Here is a 25,637-nt window from a genome sequence, read left to right as displayed (position 1 = left end):
ACCATGGGTGGTCGTCTAGCAACGTTCCATGGCACTAGAAACTAGGTGAGTATTGGCGCAAGCATTTAAGCACTCGAGTTCCATACAGGTATGGTCCTTCTGTCGACCATCTCTCGGCCTTACTCTAGGGCATGGAATTGGACATCGGTTCCCATCTTGGACCAGGAAGCTATGTTGAAGACTTAAGATACATTTACTTTATTGATCGATAAAGGAAACCATTTCCTATTCGATCAATCACTATGGCCATAAAATTAGAGAATCTAAACCATCTTAGAACGCATAGGAGATACATCTATCATATACTGATAGGGAACAGATTTTATCTTGAAATCCCCCATCCTCACTACATACTCCGACTACATTGGACAAAGCTTGTAATGACCACATCGAAGACATAGTCATCTCTCGCCAGATCCAAAATATAGCCATTATATGCATGTGACTTTCCTCAAGTCCAAGGACTAATCTTATGTTATCCGATTAAGGAATTCAAGTTATATCGACCAAGCATCCAAAGTTTCCATATGTCGATTCCCGCGAGTCACTTCAATCAGTTAACAACCTTGTCAACTAATCCACAAAAAATTTCATAGACATCCCATGTCTCTCGCCGATGAAGCACATACTTATCCAATGAATGCAATATTTAGTGCAAGTCTCTATAGGACTCTTGATGCCCAGTCTCGAAGTCTTCAACTTGGAAAGTTCCAAACCAACCCTTAGAAGTTGGTTTCATAGCTGTCATCCAATACGCAACCTAACTACATGGGTTATTCAATTGGTCCGTGAGCATTTGTTATGATGTTAAAACATCATTCAACGTAAATAGTAAGCACATCAAATACATGGTGCCCCAGATGAATGCTTACTAAATTCATCAAGATAATATCCCATTCATAAAGATTGCTAAATGGTTCCCAAAACCGCCAATCTAATTGGCTTTTTGATCACGTATTGTAACAATCTGCCACTTGACCTAAAGCCAATAGCCCATATCTCTCAGTCCTATCTGAGTGAGCAATTTGCGATACCAGCTCGGTCTCACAGGTCTATTATATTTTCTATCGAAATAAGCAATCCAACCGCACGACACCTCTTTCTACCATCGTTTCAAACTGATGATGGCGTCTAAGAATATTCCTTAGATCTGTGATGAGATCTCAGCACTTTTACTCTTGTCATTGTCTAGTTGTTATACTCCAAGTTAACTACTGGCTTGGCCATGCTAGGCTCCACATTCGACCATTGGATGTGGTTTTTCATCCAAAACACTTCTGGAGCAACTATTAAAATTACTTTACATTTGACTTTCATGATGAAAAACATTGTGGCATCCAGCTTGAAATCATTCCAAGCCACCACATCACCGTTAAATCTGAATCTACATTCAAATGGAGACTAGTCACCATTCACATATAATTGGATGCTAGTATCGCCATAGCCTTCCAGAATCAAGTCTTCATTGACTTGCATAAAGAACACTTCTTTAATCCTTATTCAGGTATTAAAGTGTAATCTTGACTGCTAGTCAGTGCCTTCTCGATACACTCCCAATATCCATTGTTATGCTCAAAGAACACACAACATTCACCCTAGTGCATTGGACTACATACCTATGTTGTCAATGGCAAAAGAGATAGGGGATGCCAAACACTTTCTAAGCTCCTCATCAGTCCACAAAAATTGAGTCTTAGACAGGTAAGGAAGGGATTTATTTGTTAGACGGAAGCAAACTTCAGGGGCTAGATATAATTTTTCAAACTACAGGAGGTCTACATGTAATTACACTAAACCTCAGGGGAGGGAAGTGTAATTGTTCCACCAAAAAATGGTCATATATGAGAAAGTATAAATTTTACAAAATTGACATGATAAATTGATAGAAAAAAGAAAAAAAATTATCCTTCAAAAAATAACAAAATTCATATTATAAAAGGGACAACTATTTTAATTCGTCACACTCAACTATATTAATCTACTTCTACGTCCTTTCCTACATATGTGATTGATAATTTAGTTTTAGAATGCTCGTTCCTTTAGAAATTCCTATTTCCCAGGATAAGGGATTAGTCGTTCAAATAAAAGGAAATAATATTAGTTTGATATCTAACTTTAATTAATATTAATTCAAAATATTTATTTAACCGTGTAATAAAAATTAACATAAGATGCATTATGCGTAAGTAATAGTTCATTTGGTATCTATAATCCATATAGTTTCTCTGAGATAATTATATTCTCCAGCTTTGAGGTTTGGTGTAATTATGTATAAACTCACTATGGTTTGGAAAATTACATTTAACACTCCTGATATTTGCTTTTGTTTAATAAATAAGTCCCTTCGTTTTATTAAATTTGCTAATATTAACAAAAAAATTAAAAAAGAAAATTTATGGTCTATCTTCACCGTTACAAGGGTAGATTAATAAAAAAAAGGTTATTTGACCTTTTTATTAATAAGTCAATCGAAGGTAATATAACTTTTTCATTCAGGTTTTTGTTGATATCAACAAATTTAGTAAATAAACTTATTTATAAAACAGAAGCAAACATCGAGGGTGTTAGATGTAATTTTTCAAACCACAAGAGATTTATGTATAATTTCATTGAATTTCAAATAAACGGAGTTTAATTATCCCCACTTCTTTTGCAAAAAAAAAAAAATTATTTTTGTGTTTATTGAATCAGCAAGCTATTTTATAATTAAGTCAATAATTGTCTCATATATATACTTTTTTAAATAAGATATGAGATATTTTATAAATTACTTATAATCTTCACCCAACAATTTTATAAATTGCTTATAATTTTTTCCTAAATATTAATTACAGGAGTATTTTTTTTTTTTTTTGTGGATCGAAGGACTAATAATGTTCCAATAGTCAAAATTTAAACGCAATTCTTGAGCTAATTTTCCATGTTTTTTTCTAACTTGATTTTGTAACAAATATATACCATTGCCATTGCTGTTGAACAGAGCTTGCTGACAAAGTTGGCTGAAGACGATGACAGAGTTGCCTAGAAATGCATTCACGAGTTTTACTTTGCCGCACACTTCTTTTAGTATTTATACGTTTTCTCACTTTTAGTTGCTTTAGTGTAAAGTCGTGGCAGAAACTCCGGAATGAATGGGCAGCGACTGATTTCCTATTAGGAAAGCAGGAGCGGTTAACCAAGTAAGGCAGCTAAGGTGATGGTTGCTGGTTGTATTATTGAACTAAATCGAGTGATTGACCCGAAGGGGAAGGAACGACTTTCTTTAGTTGCCAGCAGTGACTGACTGCCTAGTTGGCAGGTAGGAACATTTAAGCAAGGGAGGTAAGTCTTTGCCCGACTCCTAGTCCTGGTCCCGAAAGCCCAAAAAGCGTGAGGGATTGGGACATAGGAACAGATCCGGTTGGTTGATTCAAGTCTAAGTAGCATAAAAAAAAGCGATATATAGTAGTTTATCCCCATTGACCGAGTGAAGTAACAGCAGGCATGGCATCATAGGCAAAAATCAAAAAGGCCTTGATTGACACGTACGTAGGTTCTGGTGGGAGCATAGACATCTCACTCCGTGCTATGAACGAAGGAGCGCATAAATCATTCATTCTTAGGCCCCGCCTAAACACTCACTCCCACAACGGATAGAGAGTCACTATGGCTAGATCAAAAGAACGCACGAAAGGAATCAATCTACAAAGACTGATGGTTGAGAAGGAACTGTATAGATTGGTGAGGCTACCGGCTCTGTTGCTGATTCAACTAAATCGACAGATGAAACTAGCTCAGTTGTTGCCTCCCCCTTATGGTCCTGCTCCTGATTCTCGGTCAACTAAATGAAATCAACGGCCAACTACTGATTGAGTCAATTTAAACTGGATCAATAGGACACCAAGTCAAAACATAAACAAAAAGTGGGGGATAAAATAGAAGAGTCGTGGCCTAACGAAGCATCCAGTAATGGAAGGGCGCGAGGGTTGAACGCAGCTAATAAAATGAACGCTAAACCTACTGAAGGACCGCTAACATATGTTATGACAAGGCTTCCGAGCCTTGTGGTTTAACAAGGAATACTAAGCTCCTTGGGGTATAGATACTGGGTAGAACGCCCTGCATGAACAACCGCCTGTGGGTTTAAGCTAGGTTCAGTCGTTTGTATATAGCTTTTCATTTGTAATACGTTTTTAGTTTGCCCAGTCTATTAGCAATTGGTAGTAGTTAGCTCTCCTTCTCTGTATTTAAACTGATCTGAGGTTCCATTGATGAATATACAATACGAAAAATTTGTGCACACAAATATGGCTTCAATTTCCTTTTCCTTCACAACAATAATTTCACCTTTCTCACATAGTATTAGAGCGTTCTTGTGAAGGTCTCTAAATACCCTTACTGTATAAACTCCATATATCGTAATCAATGGCGACTAAAGAAATGAGTAGAGAGCATACCCTGCTGCAGACTTAGCAGCAACACAAAACCCTGAGTTTCTCCAACTTCATGACGGAGTTCACCCATCATTGATGATTGAAATATATAATATAATTATAATTAATTTCTTTAAATAAAATTAAAAAAATCAAATTAAAACTCAAGCACAATTAAGTTTTCAAATTTTTAAATCATTCTACCCCCTTGATTCAATTTACCACCAAACAAAAAAATGAGGGTAAATTAAAACGATCTCCTCTTAGGTTTGTAAATGGAAATATTATCGCATTGTTTGAAAAACTAGGAATATCTCCTAATGTTTGATGAAATTACGCAAATTTTTAGATGGAGGTATAAAATTATCAATTATGCCTTATAGTATCTTTTTTTCTTTTCTTTAAAAAAATAAAAAATAAATAAAATTATAATTATGGTCCACAAGAGCATTTTGATCAGTTTACCACTAAAAGTGAATGAAAACCTAAGGAAGACTAACAGAATGAGTTAATTATTAGACGGTCATTAAAATCAAGAGGGTATTGGTAATTTTCAAAACAAAGAGATATTCGTAATTATGTCAAATCTCAGGGAAGATAGTTGTAATTTACCAGAAAAAAAAAAAAGAAAAATGAAGAAATGACCCATCCCTTGCTTCTTCACAACATTGGTATTCTCCCTCTCCTGAAGAAATTTATCATCCATTTCCTTATGAAAAAGATGAGTGATATTAATTAACTTCTAAACAATCTTTTTCAAAATTCTTTTCTTTTTCCTTTCACTAAAATAATAATAATTTTTATAATTTCATTTCCCTCTATTGGCACAAATTGGGTACCCAAACCAACATGATTATCTTCACTCCACACTAAATTATATTTACCTAAAATATATAGCAAATTCGTACTTGTGTATAATTGCACACGAAAATTATCCTATTTTATCGTACGATTAATATACAGTTTAAAAATAACATCACAATGAGTGTTACTTACCTATTAAGTGTCCAATTAAAAAACACTCTTACATGTTAAATATATGAAACCGAACGATCAGATAAATCATAGCCTAACTAATGTAACCCACCTAACTAAAAAAGACAAAATTCTTATTTAAATTATATTCGTTGGATTAAATTAATTATCTATATTATTATAAAAAAAATTTAATTTTATCATTTTTCGAATATTCAAATTTCCCATTTATTTCATTTGTTCCTTTTAGAATAATTTGATCAAATTAATAATTACAATATTTTTTAATAACTTCATATGTTTTTTTCTGTTAACTAGCTGTTACTTCATCTTTTTTTCTTACTTTATTTCTCCACATTTATTATAATTTATAATTATTCTTTTGATAAATTTCTTTCTTTAATCATCTCAAAACAAAATTTCTTTATATGCTGACGGAAACAGCTGCAACGATGACTGGTATATGTAGAAATGTAGAGAATGAGTTTAGATAAGAGTTAAGTTATAGGGGTGGAGACAGACACGTGGAAAGATGTGAAGCAGGGGTGATGGATAGAATCGATCATAAGATAATTGATAAGCTGTAGGAGGTTTTTGTAGGCAAACCAAACACGGGACAAGTCCCGGGTCATAAACGGAAGTTCGCCATCTTTAAAAGGAAATCTAGATAGGTAATAACAATATTGATTCCAATTTTTTTTTTAAAAAAAATTATTTGGCTTGTTACTTGAGTTGCTCACAGTTCGGTTTTTAAACCTATTTTCAAATTAAACTGCCATTCATAATTTTTAAAATTATCACTTTTAAAACAGAAAACAAAGTGCGATTCGATTAGTTTGGGGGTTTTGATATTTATAACAAAATAAGACGTTGATACTACAAAAATCAAAAAATGAATATTTATAATATATGTTAAAATATAAAAAAATATTTATTATATGCACGCAGGAATGACATACCACAATACTAATAAAATAAGATAAGTAGTTCGAATAACAAAATTCTACCACCAAACCCCTAAGTTGAATAAAACAATATGTAGAACACAACTTCACATCCCAAAAGGAAGAATTACCTCAAAACTTACTCAACAACATGGTAACTACATGCTGACACCACAGATATCAGCAAACAAACATACTTATTCCTTAAAGATTGCTAATAACAATCAATATCGTTACGATGCACATACGTTCATACACAAACTTTATTTACAATGTACGGTAGACGGAATCATCCAAGTCTTCTGGATTCTCAAATGCTGTAATATGCTTCCTAAATGCAGACGCAGCTTCTTCCCTCTCATCCACCTGCCCCAACTTGTTGTAGACAATGGCCATCAAGTAGAATGCTTCTGCTGCTAACTCATTATACTGTTTACAAGCATTACTATCTTAGTAGTCGAAAATATGAATTATATTGTTACGGAAGCAGCATGAAACCCAGATTAGTTCATGTTGGTTTTAGAATGTGATCTGCAAAGTGAAGTTATTTGATGAAAAATAGCACAACACTTCCCCAACAAATCCCAAGAGATTTTGTAGCACTTAAGCATGAAGGACTGAATGGCAGACGAAACCAAATCTCTAGTTTCGACTTTGAATTGGATTTTGATTAGAGGTTCCTAAGAATTATTGGAACGTAATTTAACAGCCAACACATCTTGGGCCCGACATATATGCATAAATTTCATCTAACAAGTTTAAGAGATTGATCAACCTCCAAGAGTTGAAGTTCTTCTGAAGCTTGTCTTAAAGGTTCTAGCACCATCTCTGGACTGTCTGAAACTATTGAAAGAAACAAAAGATAAGGAAAAAAGTTGCATGTTTAAGATCCTAAGAGAAGCAAAATTGAAGAACAGTGATGAGTGTCGAATACACCAAAAATAATTCCTACGAACACTTTTGTAGATGTGTGAGTAGGGTCGAATCCACAGAGATTGGTTTTAAATTAATTCCTTCAAAAACGAAAATAATTAGGGGGAGTTTTGATTGGAAGAAGAATAAAACTAAAAAGCTAATAAAATTAGAAGAGATAAATATAAGAGAAGAGTATTCCAGTTAAAGATAGGATCACACTTAATTCCACGGTTGATCATAGATGCAAAGATAACAATTATTCATGATAGATAAATTGGTTATGGCAATTGGTACGACCTAACGACCTAACCTTTCCTTACCTTGTGGATAGTCAAGGAACGTCCGTTGACTAAATCCCTAATCAGTAAACAACCGTGGGAACGTCATCAAGATTTAATATACCGACAGCATTAAGAACTAGAAAGGCCCAATTCTAACCAATAAATTCCTACGAAGATTTATTTAAGTTAGATTGTGCATTCCCCACAACATAATTGAAAACTTCTACATAATCAATTATGTTGTGTTACCACTAGTTATCGAACTAAACAAACAATTACGGATTTGAAAGTTCAATTGGCTAGGCAAATATTCTTGACAATAAATCAGATTATTTGTAATAAAAGCACAGAGAACAACACAAATACCAATATGAATAAAAGTAGAAAGCATAAATTAGATCTCACAACCCATTGGATTTAAGCGTTCACCAAGTCTTCAACCGGAATCAGAGATTTAACTAGACATGCTCATGGACGAACGCATGAAAAGCAAAATAATATAAAAACGTAGAGAAATAAAAGAGTTCAAAAGTTGTCTCTTAAAGTGAATTACATCACCTATTTATAATAGCTAGATACCTAGTTCTACTAGGATTAGAAGTAGATTCCTAGTTGAACTAAAAGACTTATAGAGATAAAATGAGGCAAAATTGCAAAATTGGTCCCGTAAGTATGGGGGTGTGGCAGAATTGGGGCCGTAAGTACAGGACTGGCAATTTTAGTCCTATAAGTATTGATTTTTTGGCAATTTTGGTCCTTCCAACCAAAATTGCCCAAAAACGAGGCGGAGAGATTTGGGGCTTAGGGTTACGACGTCCACGTGCGCAACTTAAACACGTAGGAGCTTGCGTGGCCAATGACGTGGCATTAGGTGGGAAAAAGAGCTCCTCTTTCCGCTTTTTTCACCGTATGTAAGAGCTCTCTCTCTCTCTCTCATTTTTGCTGCTGCAAATGAAGTTGCAAGTGAAGAAAAACAACAAAAATGTCTTTGGTGTGTCGAGAAGCAAGAAAATAAAATCAAGAAATCGAGTTCCATTTCAGTATCTCTCAGATAAAAATGGGGAAGAAGTACAGTGATTATATTTGAATGTAGTTACTAACAAACCCAACGACTAGCTGCTAATCAACTAATAAAATCTCACTTCTACAAGAATTGTGTTAGGAGAAACACGATTGCTCCTTACTAATAAAAGTGTTAGTGCAAGTTGTAAAACGACAACTTTCCTTTGTGAAATAGCAACTTTCTTCGACAGAGACTAGACTTCCAGGCTCTGTTCATTACCTTCTTCCTTCAGCTTTCTTCTTCAATCCTGGTGCTTTTCATCCCTGTCTTTTCATGATGTACCATATTTGGATTGAGGAAACAAGTGTAGATTCCAAGGCATTAGGAGTTCACCGAATTGTTTGGTTAGCAGCATTGTTGATCACGTACGACTTAGGAGTTTAGGGGATAATTTGGCACTAAGCCTTCAGTCTTTTGTGTTATATAGCAGGCACTGAATAGGTGCTTTCCATGCCATCTTCTAGAATCCCCACTGGTAACTGATGGGGCCAAGTGAAGCGAATCTCAGGTAGTGCCTAGAGAAGGGGCACCGAAAGAAAACATGTTAATAGCTCTTCACTAAGTGCTGAACAGAAAGCCCAATCGCTCCTTATCTGTAGTGGACAATCTCTCAAAAACCTCCAACCAAATCAACTGATGTTTTTCTCATCGCTGAGCAAAATAGGAGCATCACCTCCTCATCGTTGTCATCTCGAATGGCCTCATTCTTTATCCGCTCTAGATGTGGGTCAACAGCATCATCGACATCCTTCAGGTATGTATGCAAGAATGATAAAGAAGACATTTTTGCTGTTTTTTTTCACCTGCAACTTCATTTGCAGCAGCAAAAATGAGAGAGAGAGAGAGAGAGAGAGAGAGATCTTACATACGATGAAAAAAGCGGGAAGAGGAGCTCTTTTTCCCGCCTAAAGCCATGTCATTCGCCACGCAAGCTCCTACGTGTTTAAGTTGCGCACGTAGACGTCGGAACCCTAAGCCCCAAATCTCTCCGCCGCGTTTTTGGGCAATTTTGGTCGGAAGGACCAAAATTGCCAAAAAATCAATACTTACAGGACTAAAATTGCCAGTCTTGTACTTACGGTCCCAATTCTGCCACCCCCCCATACTTACGGGACCAATTTTGCAATTTTGCCGATAAAATTATAATCCTAGTTAAACTCTTCCTTCATCAGAGGTAGTCCAAGCAGTTCCAAACTCTTGCCAGAATTTGAGTTTGAGTCTTGTTTGAATTTCCATTTTGGTGCTTTTCTTCATTTTCCAATTCTTTTGTCCTAATGCTGCAAAATAATATTTAATTAGGAGTATTTGATCACAAAATAGGCTAAAATATTATATGAAATAAGTACAAAATGCGATTCTATCAAACAGGTGTAGTAAATTCTCAATGTCTTGCAATGCAAACCATTGTTCCAATTGTTAATGAAGATATCTTGTAGTTCAACTCTTGAGACCCAATAATTGGAAACCCAATTACATGCGGGAATAGAAGTCAGCTTCTTAGTATTTGAATGCAGAATGAAGGTAGAAAGCGTGAAATTACCTGAAAAGCTTGGATCCGCTAAATAGCATTTTGCCTCTGTTATAAATGCGCGAGACCGGAGCTCCAGTCCACCATGACCAAGAAGTACCGGGAAAGAGCTGTGTAGAAGGGCCAAAGCCTTTTTCGCATGATTTGATCCAAGAGAGAGCCATAGCTCAGCCAGTGTTAGTGTTGCGGAGGCTTTAAGAAGATCCAAGTTAAATGACTGACAAAAGGAAATGCAAGCCACAGAGCATATGGAATTCCTAAAACAGCATTGCCTGACCTCTGAAACCGATAAAAAGGAAAAACTGATCTCAGCAAAGAAAAATACATCAGATGCAGGAAAAAAAACTTCCTCAACATAAGCTGTTCAATTGGAGGTATTACCAACAAATAACTTGCATGCTCAATGAAATTATAGTAGATAGAATCACAATCAACAAAAATCATGTCCCACCAGCAATTGAAGTCACTTCTTTATCCCCATATGTGAGAATCAATTTTGATAGAGAGTTCCAGTACCATCCAGTTTTAAGTACCTTGTGTATCTCAGCCAGCAAGAGAAGAACAGTGGCATTTTTAACTTGCAAGTTAAACTTATAACAGGTGGAGAATAGAGAGTGTGCAACAGCTGCGGCCTGCGAGAACAACTCACGTAGAAATCAAATTGACAAATGAATCAGTTAACTCGGATGCTCTTAAAAGGCAAAGACTAACAGAATAATAGTACTTATTTGTCTTTTTGGAGAGCTGATCTTACACACAGTCGTAAAAGAATGCAACAGAACCAACTTTCTCCCGATCCAAAACCCTGACTTAATATACACACCTTTGGTGGTTTCCAGAGACCTCTCTCATTCAGACTAATAAGAACTGACAGGAGAATGTCACCCAAGTTCTATGATCCAGTGTAAACTAACTCCCCAACTCCCAGAAAAGAGACAGAGGAATAGACTATCTTATAGCACCTTCTTTATGAGTTCCATAATTTGTTTTTATTACCATGCGAGCTTTCATATCTTGCCTGTCTTTTGCCATTTCTTCGCACCAAGTCCTCAATGGACAATGACATACTGCAAAAAATTGCCACCTTTCACTGAATGGACTTGTTTCTGAATACATTGAATCCATATTACACAATTGCAATGCTTCATAATCCTCCCCCATTTTTCAACCTGAAGAATCGTCCCATCTCCACAGATTACTACCCATACCCATTTTCACTCGTCCCAATTCATAAAAATACTGAAGCTTCAACGTCGCGTGGGGGCAGAGCGGGCAGAGGTTGGGAGAATACTTCAACAGGGTTCTGATGGAAATACAAATGCAGAAAGTCCAAAATTTTCTCAGTTTCCTGAATTTTTCGAGTTTGAACTAAGAAATTATACATTAGCATTCAATTGTATACATGGGTATCATAACATGAAGCACCAACCAAAAATCCAAAATAAGCAATATTCGAGATTTCTCATTGATTTTATTGAACATAAATATCAGGAAGATTCTCTTAACCTATACTGGTTGGCAGAAAGCAATGTCCGAGCATGACGGAGACTAGCTTCCATCTTTAACTCCATGTCCATACCACTTACACAAGAGGCCAAAACACCAAGCGCATCACAGAATTGCTAAGCAAGTTTTAAGTGTCCCCTGGGGAAGTGAAAAAACAAAGACACAGTGAGCTATCTCTATGAAGTATGTACACATTGGATAATAAATAGGGTAAATTACATCCGAACACCCCCAGGTTTGCATTAATTATAAATGCATCCATATTATATTAAAAATTACAATTACCCTAACATGAGGTTTATTTTGTCTTATATAAAACTCACCCACTAGGGTTCCATCTAGTGACCGGTCACATCTCCAAAGTAATCTTCGAGTCGATGGATAGAGAAAGAGACAAGGGTGAACTCAGCTGGCGATAATGGCCAGAATGTGAGTGAATTGGTAAGAAAGAAGAGAAACAAGAGTGAGGGTTTGTTCGGAAGAACATAGTCTGACTGTATTTGAGCACCAATTCTTGAGTTGATATTTCACTAAGAGCTGTTTTATCTTTTCAAAGATATGTTTTCTTTTCAATTTTCCTTTTCAAATGTAGATTTGTACCTCGTAAAAAGTAAAAAATATTTTTTTGTTTTGTGGAATTAACCATTTACTTTATTTTGGAAAGAAATTATGTTCAAGCAAGCAAATATGTCATGGTTACAGGAGTCTATCCATCGCGTATAGGCTTTAAGGGCCATCCTGGACTTGAACCAGAGACCACGCCTGTGAAGTAAATCATCGCACCTACGGTCCAACCAATTGGGAGAGATGTTATTTGTAACAAGTAGTTTTGTTGGTTGGTTAATTGGTCACATTTTATTCATGAAATGGCTTGGCAAGTAGTTTTGTTGGTTGGTTAATTGGTCACATTTTATTCATGAAATGGCTTGGATTGGTATTAGTCTGGTTTCATTTGACTTCGTCAATTTTTTATAAGAACTCAGAAGGAAAGTTTCATTCAAATTCATTTGAAAATTCAATTGAATTAATCATTTTCACTGGCTGTTTTTACATAAATGATAAGTAGAAAAGCGGTAGGAACTAGAATGAATAGTGCAGTAGCAATAAATTAGTTGATAGTATGGTAGAAAGAAATAGATGAATCCTTCTTTCTACCATACTATCTATCTCTTAGAATACTGCCGATTATAGTCCGCTCATTTCATTTAAGTTAAGACGTGAAATTGGAATCCTTTTCATTTGACTTCGTCAATTTTTGATAAGAACTCAGAAGGAAAGTTTCATTCAAATTCATTTGAAAATTCAATTGAATTAATCATTTTGACTGGCTGTTTTTACATAAATGATAAGTAGAAAAGCGGTAGGAACTAGAATGAATAGTGCAGTAGCAATAAATTAGTTCTATAAATATGACCAGCAACAAGAAAAATAAATGCAATAGCTAAATGATGATGAGCCATATCAGTCAGCCATAAACTTTGTGTTTATGGCAGATATAATTTACTATAATAAATATTGAAGGTACTGTAAGGTCTGTACCTATGTAAGGCACACTCATGTAGCACCTGTAGCTTCACTAGCAGTATTCTGGACCTTGAAACACACATAAATTTCTTTTCTGCTATTCTCATGGCAGCAAAAGCATCTGTCAATATTGCAAACATAGAATGGAACATAAGTAAAGGGAAGAGAAGATTATAATAAGAGTGTATCAGCATGCATTCCTGGGGAAATAAAAAAGAGAGGGGAGTATCTTGGAATTATTGTCATGTTTTTTCATCATTCCACTTCTGGCTGTGGTTGGGAGGGACAAGGACCTAAGCCATATCAGTATAGCTATGTTCCTACAAGGCCTCAGAGAGAATCCTACTTCTTCACAAGTCATTTATCCAGAAAACCATGTGCAAAATATGGCTATTTATTTGCTATTATAGCATTGAGAAAGAAAAGGTAAAAAAGAAAGAAACTACCAAGCAGATGGCATAAACTATCTACCTGAAACTTTGATCAATAAAGTACAGTTAGCAGACAAGGTTGACAAAGAATGAATCTTTAATCCTTGTTCACAGTCTTTTTCTGCACACTCTGTATTAAGTAAGATAGCCTAACTTCATTCTCGTTGCCACTATGCATTCAACATTGAGCTAGCCTTTATCTTTTCACGTAAATTACTCCTGGTGCAGGAAATAAAGAAGCAAAAGGCCATCTTGGAAAAGGGAAAATTGCAGCAATCACAGATTTAATAGGATTCTAGAAAACAGATACTGTACTTCTTCCCTTCAATTAAAACATAAAAAATTCAGAGATCAGCACAACTATTTAGCAGCATTAAGGTAAATTAGAGATAAACAGCAAAAAGTAGTTATGCTAATAGACGCCAATGCAGCCAGCTAGCATCAGGAATAAAGATTACATGTAATGAAAACACACACAATTCATAGAGAGAACGATGATCCAGTCTAGGACATATATTACCCAACCTTTATATCCTTTATACACAGCAAATGTTGGATGAGCTTGGAGTATGCAATGCAGCATTCGATAAACTGCAGAACAGCAGATGCTAGTTTCTTAGATGGTGATATTTAGTAGCAAATAAGTGATAGGGATGAATATAACAGTAACCAGCAGCAGGTAAAAACCAAAAAGACTTCGGACAGTGTGCAATTACCTTGAAGAATCTGCAAAGCAAGTTGCAAATACCAGTCCATTTATTCGAGCTAGAGGAGCACTGAATAATAAAGATGAAGAAGGATGAGAAAATCACAACAGACGAGATAATGCAACAAATAAAACGAGAGTACTGCAGATTACAAATGGAGATAATGCCACTTAATGCAATGATCACCAACACTTTTTGCCATTAATTTTTGCTATATAACAGAAAAAGCAGTGAAAGTGACAGAGGAATTTTGTCCGCAATGTGTAGGAATGAGAATAATCAATTTTTTCTGTAACCAATGCAGCTGTAATACAGTATGTCATAAGTGTTTGGTGATGGGGCAAATCAAGATACCATGTAGACAACCAAGGAATTCAAGATATTATGCTACAAGCTAAGTCAATAAAATATCCATGGACTAAACATACAGTCTGCATCTTACAAAGAAAAATAAAAAGCAGCAGGCATGATTGAAAAGATCAACCAAGGTGATAAATATATGCATACATATAAACACAAATCAACCCAGTACTGAATGGTGCTTGAGCCACAAGTGGAACTTATCATATCTGAGAACCTGTGTTCTGATTTTTCTTGAGTCGTTTTCTGATCAAATTATTCGCCCTTTTTCCACAATATACTTAACAATGGCGAAGAACAAATTAAAAGCATAGATTTCAACAACACAAGAGGCAGAACACCGCAGTATAGCAGCAGTTAACAGAGATACGTTGACAATTAGAGTAGCAAGATCCTTGTTCCAAAGGGGTTATCTCTGATATCACGTGTTACAATTCTGATACAATTAGATTTTTCCAGTATAGTGCCCTTTTAATCTAGCAGTGGTTAACAAATCGACGAAGCTGTCCCATGAAGATAGGCAATCTCAGGGCTAGTTCAAACAACAGTTTCATATGTGTATGACAAAGAGGATCCAACAAACTAATTCAAGCAACTTCCTCTACCAAATTATCTTCCTACACTCACAATTACAATTCATCTCACATGAAAAAGTTAAAAGAAAAACAGAAAGAAAGTTTTTTTTCCCAATTCTTTCCCCATTAAAGAATACACGTTAAATATTCCATATATATGCATATTAGCACATATGCAAATACATGTATAAAAGTGTACAAATGTACATAAACAAACAAATGCTGGATTCCTAATTGAAGGGCATAGAAAAATTGTGTCCAACTTCAAGTACTAATAATATAGAAGGAATCCCAAATAGATCACCTGCCATACATCTCCCATGAACTAGCACGAACCAAATAGGACTTGGCTGTGCAATAAATTCGAAAGCATCGGAACAGCTCTACGTATCATTTTCTTGAGCAAAAATCAATGAGGCTGTCGGTTTTTTCAAACTTTTCAGCCACGCCGTGCAGAAAGCACCATCAGTGGTCATTAATGAACTTTCCTCACCAAACTCATTAATTAGATGAGAACTCGACCATAACTCCTGCAACAAAGAATGACAACAGTTTAAAAAAGGGGCGCATTTATTTCTATTGAGAAGTTTCAACTGAAGAGTTTCCTAAGCATTGAATCTCCGAACCAACGAACCTTGTAAACATTGGCAGGGTGCGTTCTAAAAGCTTCATGGAAGCCTTTGGGGCCAAAAGAAAGCAGTGGTCTTTGAACATGCTGCAAATCAAAATAGTGCAACTTAGATATCTTTCCCCACCAACAAAGACCAAGAAAAATTACTGAGCAATTAAAGAAAAACTTTATTCTTCCATTAGATGAACCCAATACAAACATCACATTCTTTACAATGTTGCATAAAGACCCATGACAAAATTAGTAACAAGATGCATAACTCAATGCAGCAATTTAAACAAAGTTAGCATTAGAAATCAAGATTAACTATCCCCATCAAGATATATGACAACTCTACAAAAATATCCATGAAACATCATAGATCACCACAACATTGTTGAGCTGTAGGAAACTGGAAAAAAAAATGCTAAAGTTTGTGTTGATAAATAGAAGTAATGAAGATGTCACAGACATTCTTTCTTCCTCAAACTGATGTGCAGTGAGGAATTACAATTTCAACAGGTAACACTCAAATACATGCATCTAATCCCATCTAAGAAGTGTCCCATCCGTCCATGAATCCATTTAGGAGTTGCTCCCATACCAACTATAAAGATTGGTCAACCTCCTAGCTGTGTTAAATATTATCTGGCACTACCACAATGTTTTAGCCCATGCTGCCAAAATGATAACTTAGGCCTTAGAAACCGGTCCCTGCTTCCTTCCTCAAATCAGGTGATAAGTGGTGGCAACAAAATCCCAAAGACAGCTTGTAATAAAATTCGAAGTTAATGATATCCATGGATTCGTCTTACTTTTTACTACATTCATTTGCCAACTCAAGCATCATGTTTCCGGCCAACATTACAAAAGTGAAGAGACCATCCAAGGCACCAGCAACATTACATATGACTGGAGATGGCAAATTATCATAACCACTTTTTAATCATATCCCATGACAAAACTGATACTTTGTCACACCCCACTTCTAATTCATATCCAACTATCCAGTGAAGTTTAAAAGCACAAATTATTCAGTCATAATATCAGTTTTGAAAATATCCCATGATAAACTGATACTTCATCACATCCCACTTCTAATTCATATCGAACTATCCAGTGAAGTTAAAAAAACACGAAAATAACCAAAGAATTTATATTAATACAGTCCAAACAACAAGAAATAAATTCTCACCATTATGTCATATTTAGCAATTTCAAGATGATTAGATGCCACCAATCACTTCAACTTTAGACTTTCAGCTCTCTTTAAGCATCTCCTTAAGAGCACAAACAATTGTTGCTGCACGGACAATGAAGTGCCTATACCAGCAACTGGCCAGCATGAGGAGCCAATAATTCCAGAGGTCTTTGATACTCCTATTTCAGCCAAGAGGTTAGAAATTGCCGCCAATGTGTATGCAAGACATGTGTCATCACTGTATTGCACAATTGAGACAAAATCAGAAAATAAGAATCACTGTTCAATAAAGAAAAAATATACATATATATACATACACGTGAGTGAGAATATCCATCAAATTATGAATCCATGTTCAGATGGATTAAACTAAAAGTAACTAACGGAAGGACACACAAATGAAGATGGCAATTCCAGCTTACAAGTTTAGCCTAGAGAGAGAAGCAGAAAAAGGAATAAAAAGTTTAATATGAGTAACAATGGCTTTATACTTCTCTGTTTCAATATTAATTGTTGGCAGTGGCTTGGCCTTTTACCAGCATATCTCTTTTAGCTCTACCATTACTCAAGTGGCTAATTTAAACTTTTCGAAATTATGAAAAGGATAAGAAGAAGTAAAACATTGCTTGCAACCCTCAATGTCCAAAGCATCTGACCACCAGTTTCATTCCCTGGAATGGGTAAATAGGATAATGCATCAACAGGAGTTGAATTAAGTAAACAGAAAAGGGATCCTCAAAATTTTATCCAATTACATGATGCATTATATTGCAATCCTAATCACTTGAAGGGTATTAAAAAGGTTACAAGTTACAGCACTAGAGCTGTTGAAACCAACTGACTGCAACCATAAGTTTGGTTTATGCCGGATAGTGGATACTGAACCACATTTACAGTTTGGCAATATTATGAATTATCAATTACAATGATTGATTATATTCTCTAGTCTCAGTAATTCAAGTCTGTCACTAGTTCTCAAACAAATGCACATCCTATCTACCTTCATTATGAGTTGGTAGATTACTCATACTGTTTGAGGTGTCTATAGACTCTAGACCATCTGGCCACATGTTGATCTCAGTGAGGAGTTGGCTTCTAAATAGCTTTTAAAAGGGATCCTCTCTAAACCTAACGAGGGAATTTACTAAATTACCAAAATGCCCCTATTTTTTAAGGCATTTTTTATATATATTTGACTGGGTTTGACCCATTTGACCAAGCTCTCAGTCAACCATTGCAACAACTATTGGATTAGGTGACGTGGCAACATCTTAATAGTGCCATGTGTCGCACAGCTAAGAAGGTACCGTACAACTATAAATGCCTTTATTTATGATTATTCAAGGGGTACATTTATTACTTTTACCGCCTATTTCTGGTCTCATTCGATCTCACTTACTTATTTTTGACCCCACATTTCTAACTTAGGCATCGGAGGGCCTTCACTGGGGGCTACCCAGCTAGTCTTACGTTTGCTTTGTTCTCAGGATTCACTGGCAGGAAGCTCGAAAGAAGGATCTAGCGACCTGATCTCGGGACCAACTTCAGCGACCCGATCTGGATTTTGTGCGACCTACATCATTTTAGCGCCGTCTGTGGGAATTTGAGAACAAGAAACTAGAAATGGAAGGGTCATCGAGAAGAGACCAGCACGTTGAGGAGATGCCAGGGAGAGAAGAGGAGCAGTTGATACAAGTATCGAGAGTAAAGCTGCAACGTATGATAGAAGAAGCAAGTAGGAAGGCCATAGTAGAATACGAGCGGAAAACGGTGACTCCAGCGAGAAAGGGAGCAAGAAGGCAGCTATTTCAAGAAATGGAAGCAGAGCATAGACGAGAGGTCTCAAAGGTGCCTGAAAAAGGCCCTGAGAGAACCATGTCTAATGAAGCAACCAACAAAAGAACGATCACCAGGAAACCAGGAACCTCACGAGCAGATGTAGATAATGTTAGCCGTCAGATCGAGAAATTGGAAAAACAGATCGAAGAATTGAAGAAGAGAGGGGAGATCGTATCACAAAATAGGAGCTCACCATTCACTAATAGAATCCTGTTGGAAGTGGTAGATAGTAGTTTTCGATTCCATGATTTTCCCAAGTATGATGGGAGTAAAGATCCTAGGGAGCATGTGGCAGCATTTGATTTGGTTATGAATTTGTATAGCCAATCCGACCCAATTAAGGCGAAGTTGTTTGTGACTACATTAAAGGGTAAAGCACAGGAATGGTTTACTAGTTTAGGGAGTGGAACTATTGATTCATACGAACAGTTGATACATAAGTTTTCTTTCCACTTCGCGAACAAAAGGAAAGCAAAGAGGTCGGCCACTTACCTCTTTACTATCAGGCAAAGGGATGATGAGACACTTAAGAACTTCATGGGAAGGTTCAATAATTAAGTGCATGAGGTGCAGGACTTACAAATTGATATGATGGTGAGTATATTGATACATGGATTGAAGAAGGGTCCGTTCGCGTCAGCTTTGGCTTGAGACCCTCCAATAGGAACCGAGCAGTTGATGGAGATGGCACAGAAATATATAGAAGAAGAAGAGATGAATGCCATGAAGGACAATAAATGGACAAGGGACCGGGGTCGTTCAAGAGGTGAGCGATCAAAGGAGGGGAAGCAACGATATGAAAAAGATTGAGAACGAAGGGGAGCTGGTAAGCCCAGATATCATAGGTACACTCCCTTAACCACGAGTTCAAGAGGTGAGCGATCAAAGGAGGGGAAGCAACGATATGAAAAAGATTGAGAACGAAGGGGAGCTGGTAAGCCCAGATATCATAGGTACACTCCTTTAACCACGACTCGGGAAAGCGTAATGACGATGGTTGAAAAGGAAGGACTCTTACAATGGCCAGGTAAAATGCGTGATACACCTGCAAAGAAAAAATCTAACAAATATTGCAGGTTTTATAAAGACAAAGGTCACAACACAGAGGATTGTTACCAATTGAAGGATGAGATCGAGAGGTTAATAAGGCAGGGATACTTCAAGCATTTGATTGATAAAAGAAGTGAAGCAGGTAGCTGCAGTAGATTGCAAAGTCGTGAACGGAGCCATAAAGAAGATGCAGGAAAGAGCGGAGTCCGAGATAATGTGCCGACAAAGGGGGTCATCCACACCATCTCAGGTGGCCCCACAAACGGAGACTCTTCGAGGGCGAGGAAGAGACATGCAAGGGAAAACAGGTATCGATATGGAGAGCAGGTGATGCATGTAGAACCACAGGAGGATATTGTTTTTGGAGACGGGGATTTGAGCTCGAGCGTGATTGATCAAAATGACCCAATGGTCATAAGGATGGATATCACAAATTATCAGGTACATAAGGTCTTAATAGATAATGGTAGTTTTGTTGATACCATTTTTATTGATGTGCTCAGAAAAATGGAATTGGGAGATATCAAATTGAGATCGATCCGCACGCCTTTGGTCGGATTTGGAGGAAGCGAGGTCGTACCTGAGGGAGTAATCGATCTACCCGTATCATTGGGTGAGGAACCTCGAATGAAGACTTGTATGGTGCAATTCTTGGTGGTGGACAACTCTTTTGCCTATAACGTTGTGTTAGGACGACCTGGCTCAACAAATTCAAAGCAGTGGTATCAACGTACCATTTGAAGATGAAGTTCCCTACTAAGCATGGGGTCGGGGAAGTAAAATGCGATCAGCGAGCTGCGAGGCAATGCTATAATTTGGCTATAAAACAAGGGGAAGCTGTGAAAAAAGAGAAGAGGAAGGAGGAGCTGAGCCAAAATGAGGAAGTAAAACGAGGAAGGATGGAGAGGCTAGAGCCGTCCGAAGAATATAAGGAAGTGGAATTAATTTCGGGGGATTTCCAGAAAATGACCCGCATAGGATCGCAAATGTCAAAAGAGATGGAGATGCTGATGATCGATTTATTAAGAAACAACAATGACATGTTTGCATGAAGCCCTTCGGACTTCAAAGGTATAGATCCTAAGGTAATTGTACATAGATTAAATATTGATTCTCAGGTTAAGCCTGTGAAGCAAAAAAAGAGGATGTTCGGGATAGAACGGAACAAAATCATAGAGGAGGAGGTGAATAAGTTGCTGCAGGCTGGGTTCGTGAGAGAGATCTAATATACGACCTGGCTTTCCAACGTGGTCATTGTCCCAAAGGCTGCAGGAAAATAACGCATGTGCACGGATTTTACCGATCTCAATAAAGCGTGCCCAAAGGACCCGTATCCACTTCCCAGGATCGATCTTTTGGTGGATTCAACTGCAGGTTGTGCGTTGTTCAGTATGATGGACGCATACCAGGGTTATCATCAGATCTTTATGGCAAAGGAAGATGCAGAAAAACAGCATTCATAACCGAGAAAGGGATTTATTGCTACCATGTTATGCCGTTCGGGTTGAAGAACGCTAGAGCGACCTATCAAAGGTTGGTCAATCGAATGTTTAAAGATCACATTGGAAGCATGATGGAAGTATACGTTGATGATATGTTGGTGAAAAGCAAACAAGAAAACGATCATTTGACGCATCTAGAAACAGCCTTTAACATCATGCGTCCTACGGAATGAAGCTAAATGCAGCTAAGTGTACCTTTGGGGTTCGAAGAGGCAAATTTTTGGGTTACATGGTCAGAGAGCGGGGGATAGAAGCAAACCCAGAGAAGATAAAGGCGATCATGCAGTTAGGTCACCAAAGTCAGTGAAGGAGGTGCAAAAGTTAACAAGGAAGGTTGCTGCATTGAATCGTTTCATTGCAAGGTCAGCTGATCGAAATTTTCCCTTTTTTAAAGTTTTAAGAAAGGTTAATGATTTTGAATGGAATGATGAATGTGAGAAAGCTTTACAAGAGCTAAAACTATATTTAACGACCCATCCCCTACTTTCTAACCCCATGGTTGTTGAGAAGTTGTGTGTATATTTGGTAGAGTCAGATGATGCTGTCACCTCGGTGCTAGTTCGGGAGGAAGGAGGAAACAAAGCCCTTTTTATTACTGCAAGGAAGGGGCTGAAAAGAAATACATCCAGATCGAGAAACTAGCTTTGGCTTTAGTCATGACGGCAAGGAAGTTACGACCCTATTTTCAATCTCATCCAATCTTTATATTAACTAACCATCCATTGAATCAGGTTATGTCAAAACCAGATACTTCAGGTAGGATGGTTAAGTGGGCGGTCGAACTGGGGGAATTCGACATAGAATTCCAAATCAGAAATGTTGTAAAAGCTCAAGTGTTTGCTGATTTTCTGGTCGAGCTCGCAAGCGAGCAGTAGGAGAATGATGAGAGATGGTTAGTGCATGTGGACGGGTCATCAAATTCAAAGAACGGGGGAGCTGGAATCTAGATGGAGTGGAGATCGAGATTACAGTTAGACTAAATTTCCCTGCGACCAATAATGAAGCGGAGTACGAGGCACTAATACAAGGTCTTTAGACAGCATTGGATGGAGGAATAAGGCAGTTAGACGTGTACACGGACTCACAATTGGTTGCGATGCAGGTGCACGGTGCATATGAAACGCGGGAATGGTCCATGACGCAGTATTTAGCGAAGGTAAGGGAGATGATGGGAAAATTCGACAAATGTGCAGTCCACCAGATCCCAAGGAACGAGAATGCAAGAGGTGATGCTTTATCAAAATTCGGGGCCATGGTGGAAGGAATCAAAGAGAGAAAGATCACTGTAATGATCAAGTCAATCCTGATGATAGAAGAAAAAACCATTCATGTAGTAGAGGCAACAAACTCATGGAAAATATCTAAAAGAAGGAGAGCTTCCTAGCGATCCGATTGCAGGTAGGAGGCTGCAATTTTAAGCTAATCGTTTCACGATGCTAGGGGATGAATTGTATAAGAAAACTCCAGAAGGCATATTGCTCAAGTGTTTAGATGGTCAGAGGTCGCAGTTTGTGATAAAAGAAATACACGAGGGTAGCTACGGAAACCATTCAAGAGGGAATTCATTGGCTCAAAAGATTAGAATGCAGGGATATTTCTGGCCCACTATGGTGGAGAAAACCAAAGAGTTCGCTAAAAAATGTGAGAGCTGCCAGAAGTACGTAGGGCTATTGCATTCACTGGCGATCCCATTGGAGGTGTTGAAGGTCGCGTGCCCATTGGACAAGTGGGGAATATACATTGTTGGTCCTTTTCCTCAAGCAGTGGCTCAGAAGAAATTTTTTATCGTTGCCGTTGAATATTTTTCTAAATGGGTGGAAGCTGAGGCTTTGGCAAAAATCTCTAAAAAGGAGGTAATAAATTTTATTTAGAAAATATTATTTGCAGGTTCAAGATCCCGCGAGTCTTAGTTTCGGACAATGGGACGCAATTTCAAGGAATGAAGATCGTGGCGTGGTGTAAGGAGCTCAAAATTCAACAAAACTTTACAGCGGTGGGAAACCCGCAGGCGAACGGACAAGTAGAGGTCACAAACCGAACCTTGTTGCAACATCTAAAGACAAGACTGGAAGGAGCAAAGGGATCGTGGGTCGAGGAACTACCTGGAGTACTATGGGCATATAGGACTATTCCAAGGACGGCCACAGGTGAAACTCCTTGTTGCTTAGTGTGTGGTAGTGAAGCTGTGATACTTGCAAAAATAAGAGAAGAGACAGCTCGAATTAGCCAGTATGGACAGGAGGAGAATGCTTGAGGGCGATCTTTTGACCTCAATATCATCGAAGAGGGAAGAGATCGCGCCTATGCTAAGATCTTGAGGTATAAAAATATGATGAGAAGGAGCTACAACCGAAGGGTGAAACCAAGGAGTTTTAAAGTGGGAAATCTGGTGCTGGAAAAAGTTGAAGTTTAAAGCATGTAGGAAAGCTCAATCCGACCTGAGAAGGTCCATTAAAGTGGTGGAGATTAAAAAGAAGGAAACTTATACTCTGCAAGATATGGATGGCAAGAATCCACCTCGACCATGGAATATACACAATTTGAAGAAATTCTATGCTTGAATGTTGTATGCGACCTATAAAGGTCCTGCCTGAAAAAGGCCCAGTTTGTACTTACCTGAAAAAGACAATGAATGAGTAAAGTCTGAAAAAGACTAGTCTGAAAAAGGTTATTTTGCATACCTAGCGGTTAATTTTTATTTTTTTCAAAGCTAACCTGAAAAAGAGTTCAAGTAAGCGATCTGAAAAAGATTGCAGGGTTTCTAACCTGAAAAATAGTTCAAGTAAGCGATCTGAAAAAGATTACAAGATTTAGAATTTCTAACCTGAAAAAGGGTTCAAGTATGTGATCTGAAAAAGATTGTAGGGTTTTCTAACCTGAAAAAGGTTCAAGTAAGAAATCTGGAAAAGATTGTAGGATTTTTAACCTGAAAAAGGGTTCAAGTAAGTGATCAGAAGGAGATCACATGATCTTCACCTGGGAAAGGTTCATATAGGCGATCTGAAAAAGACGGCAGATGGATTTCTGAATTAATTATTCCCATGGTACTTGGGCAGAAATTATAATCCTTTTATATTAGTGGAAGGTCATGCATTGGAGCGAACAAGGAGATAATTCAATTGGGAAAACACGCAATCACTTGAAGACCATAAAAAAAAAAGTTTCATATATTCATGATCGCAGTCATCCATACAAAAAGTTGATAGTTTGTTTTCATCTTACATCATTGTTCAAAAATGACTGATTAGTTGATTACAAAAGAGATCGAAGAACTGACTAGTAATTAACTATGGGGAGGTGAATGCAGTTCATCCATCAACGGAGCGAACTCAGGATAATTATCCTCTACTGGCGGACCTGAAGGATATGGCTCTAAGTTCTTGTCTAGGGAAATGTCCAGCTGCTCCAGGTCGAAATCCTACACGAGCCCACCAAGCTTCGAGATCTGCCCTTGACATTTCTCAAACCCTTCGAACATGAACCCGACAGCTTGATTTTCTACTGCCTCCTTGAAGGTTTGAGACTTTATGAAATCTCGAGCTCCATTCAGACGAGCTTGGGCCGACAAATCTTGATGCTCGGAGCTTTGGAGAAAAAGGTTGCGACCTTCACTCAACCCCTGTTCTCTCCCAGACTCAAAGGCCGCCATGCGATCACTCTGAGCTGAGGATCTCGATTCTTCCAATTCTTTCTTAGAAGTTTCAAGTTTTGAAGCGAGCTCCTCTACCTTTTGCGCATCAGCTCGCAAGGACTCTATCAGAGTTTGTTGTTAAAAAATCTTCTTCTCCATCTCCAGCATCTTGTCATCAGCCACAATCTTGTTATGCCCTTGCATGGAGCATTGGAGGGAGAGGTTATGGGCGAAGGCCATCGCCTATCAAAAGAAAGGTCTGAGATTAGTGAACAAAATATTAGACCGAATAAATTTTGAGATCATAATTTACCTGAGTGATATTGTGCGCAAAATGCTCCTCGACGGTGGTGTGAGAGTCTGTGCCAAGATGACTTGATCTCGCTCAAGACATGTAGCTTTATATATTTCCCACGAGTCTTTAGCTAGCTCGCATTCGAAGAACGCTGCTGCTCTTGGAGATAGCCCAGTTGGGTGTCCAACTTTCACCTGAGATCTCACCAACTCGAACAGGAGGGGATCGCTCGTCTCTTGTTCGTTGCCACACTTCGCTATAAACTGCAAACTTCTGATGGTTCTCTGG

General features: G+C 37.6%; 1 protein-coding gene across 2 annotated transcripts; it reads right to left on the bottom strand.

The window, feature by feature from the left end:
• Positions 6,411-14,447, bottom strand: LOC105172320 (anaphase-promoting complex subunit 5-like). 2 transcript variants are annotated; one of them, XR_002287889.1, is made up of 7 exons: positions 14,296-14,444; positions 14,105-14,170; positions 13,164-13,269; positions 10,652-11,762; positions 10,131-10,397; positions 7,107-7,174; positions 6,411-6,760 (listed from the first exon to the last, which is right to left on the bottom strand). XR_002287889.1 is itself a non-coding variant. In XM_020697178.1 (4 exons), the coding sequence occupies exons 1-4, from the start codon at positions 14,333-14,335 to the stop codon at positions 11,741-11,743; spliced, it is 234 nt and encodes a 77-aa protein (XP_020552837.1). In that variant the 5' UTR covers positions 14,336-14,447; the 3' UTR covers positions 10,578-11,740. The 2 variants fall into 2 exon arrangements, 1 of the variants encoding a protein (XP_020552837.1); XM_020697178.1 differs by lacking the exons at positions 6,411-6,760; positions 7,107-7,174; positions 10,131-10,397 and having other exon boundaries at positions 10,578-11,762; positions 14,296-14,447.

The sequence above is a fragment of the Sesamum indicum genome, linkage group LG10 (assembly GCF_000512975.1).
Source record: "Sesamum indicum cultivar Zhongzhi No. 13 linkage group LG10, S_indicum_v1.0, whole genome shotgun sequence".
Taxonomy (NCBI): domain Eukaryota; kingdom Viridiplantae; phylum Streptophyta; class Magnoliopsida; order Lamiales; family Pedaliaceae; genus Sesamum; species Sesamum indicum.
This window is presented reverse-complemented; position numbering and strand designations above follow the sequence as displayed.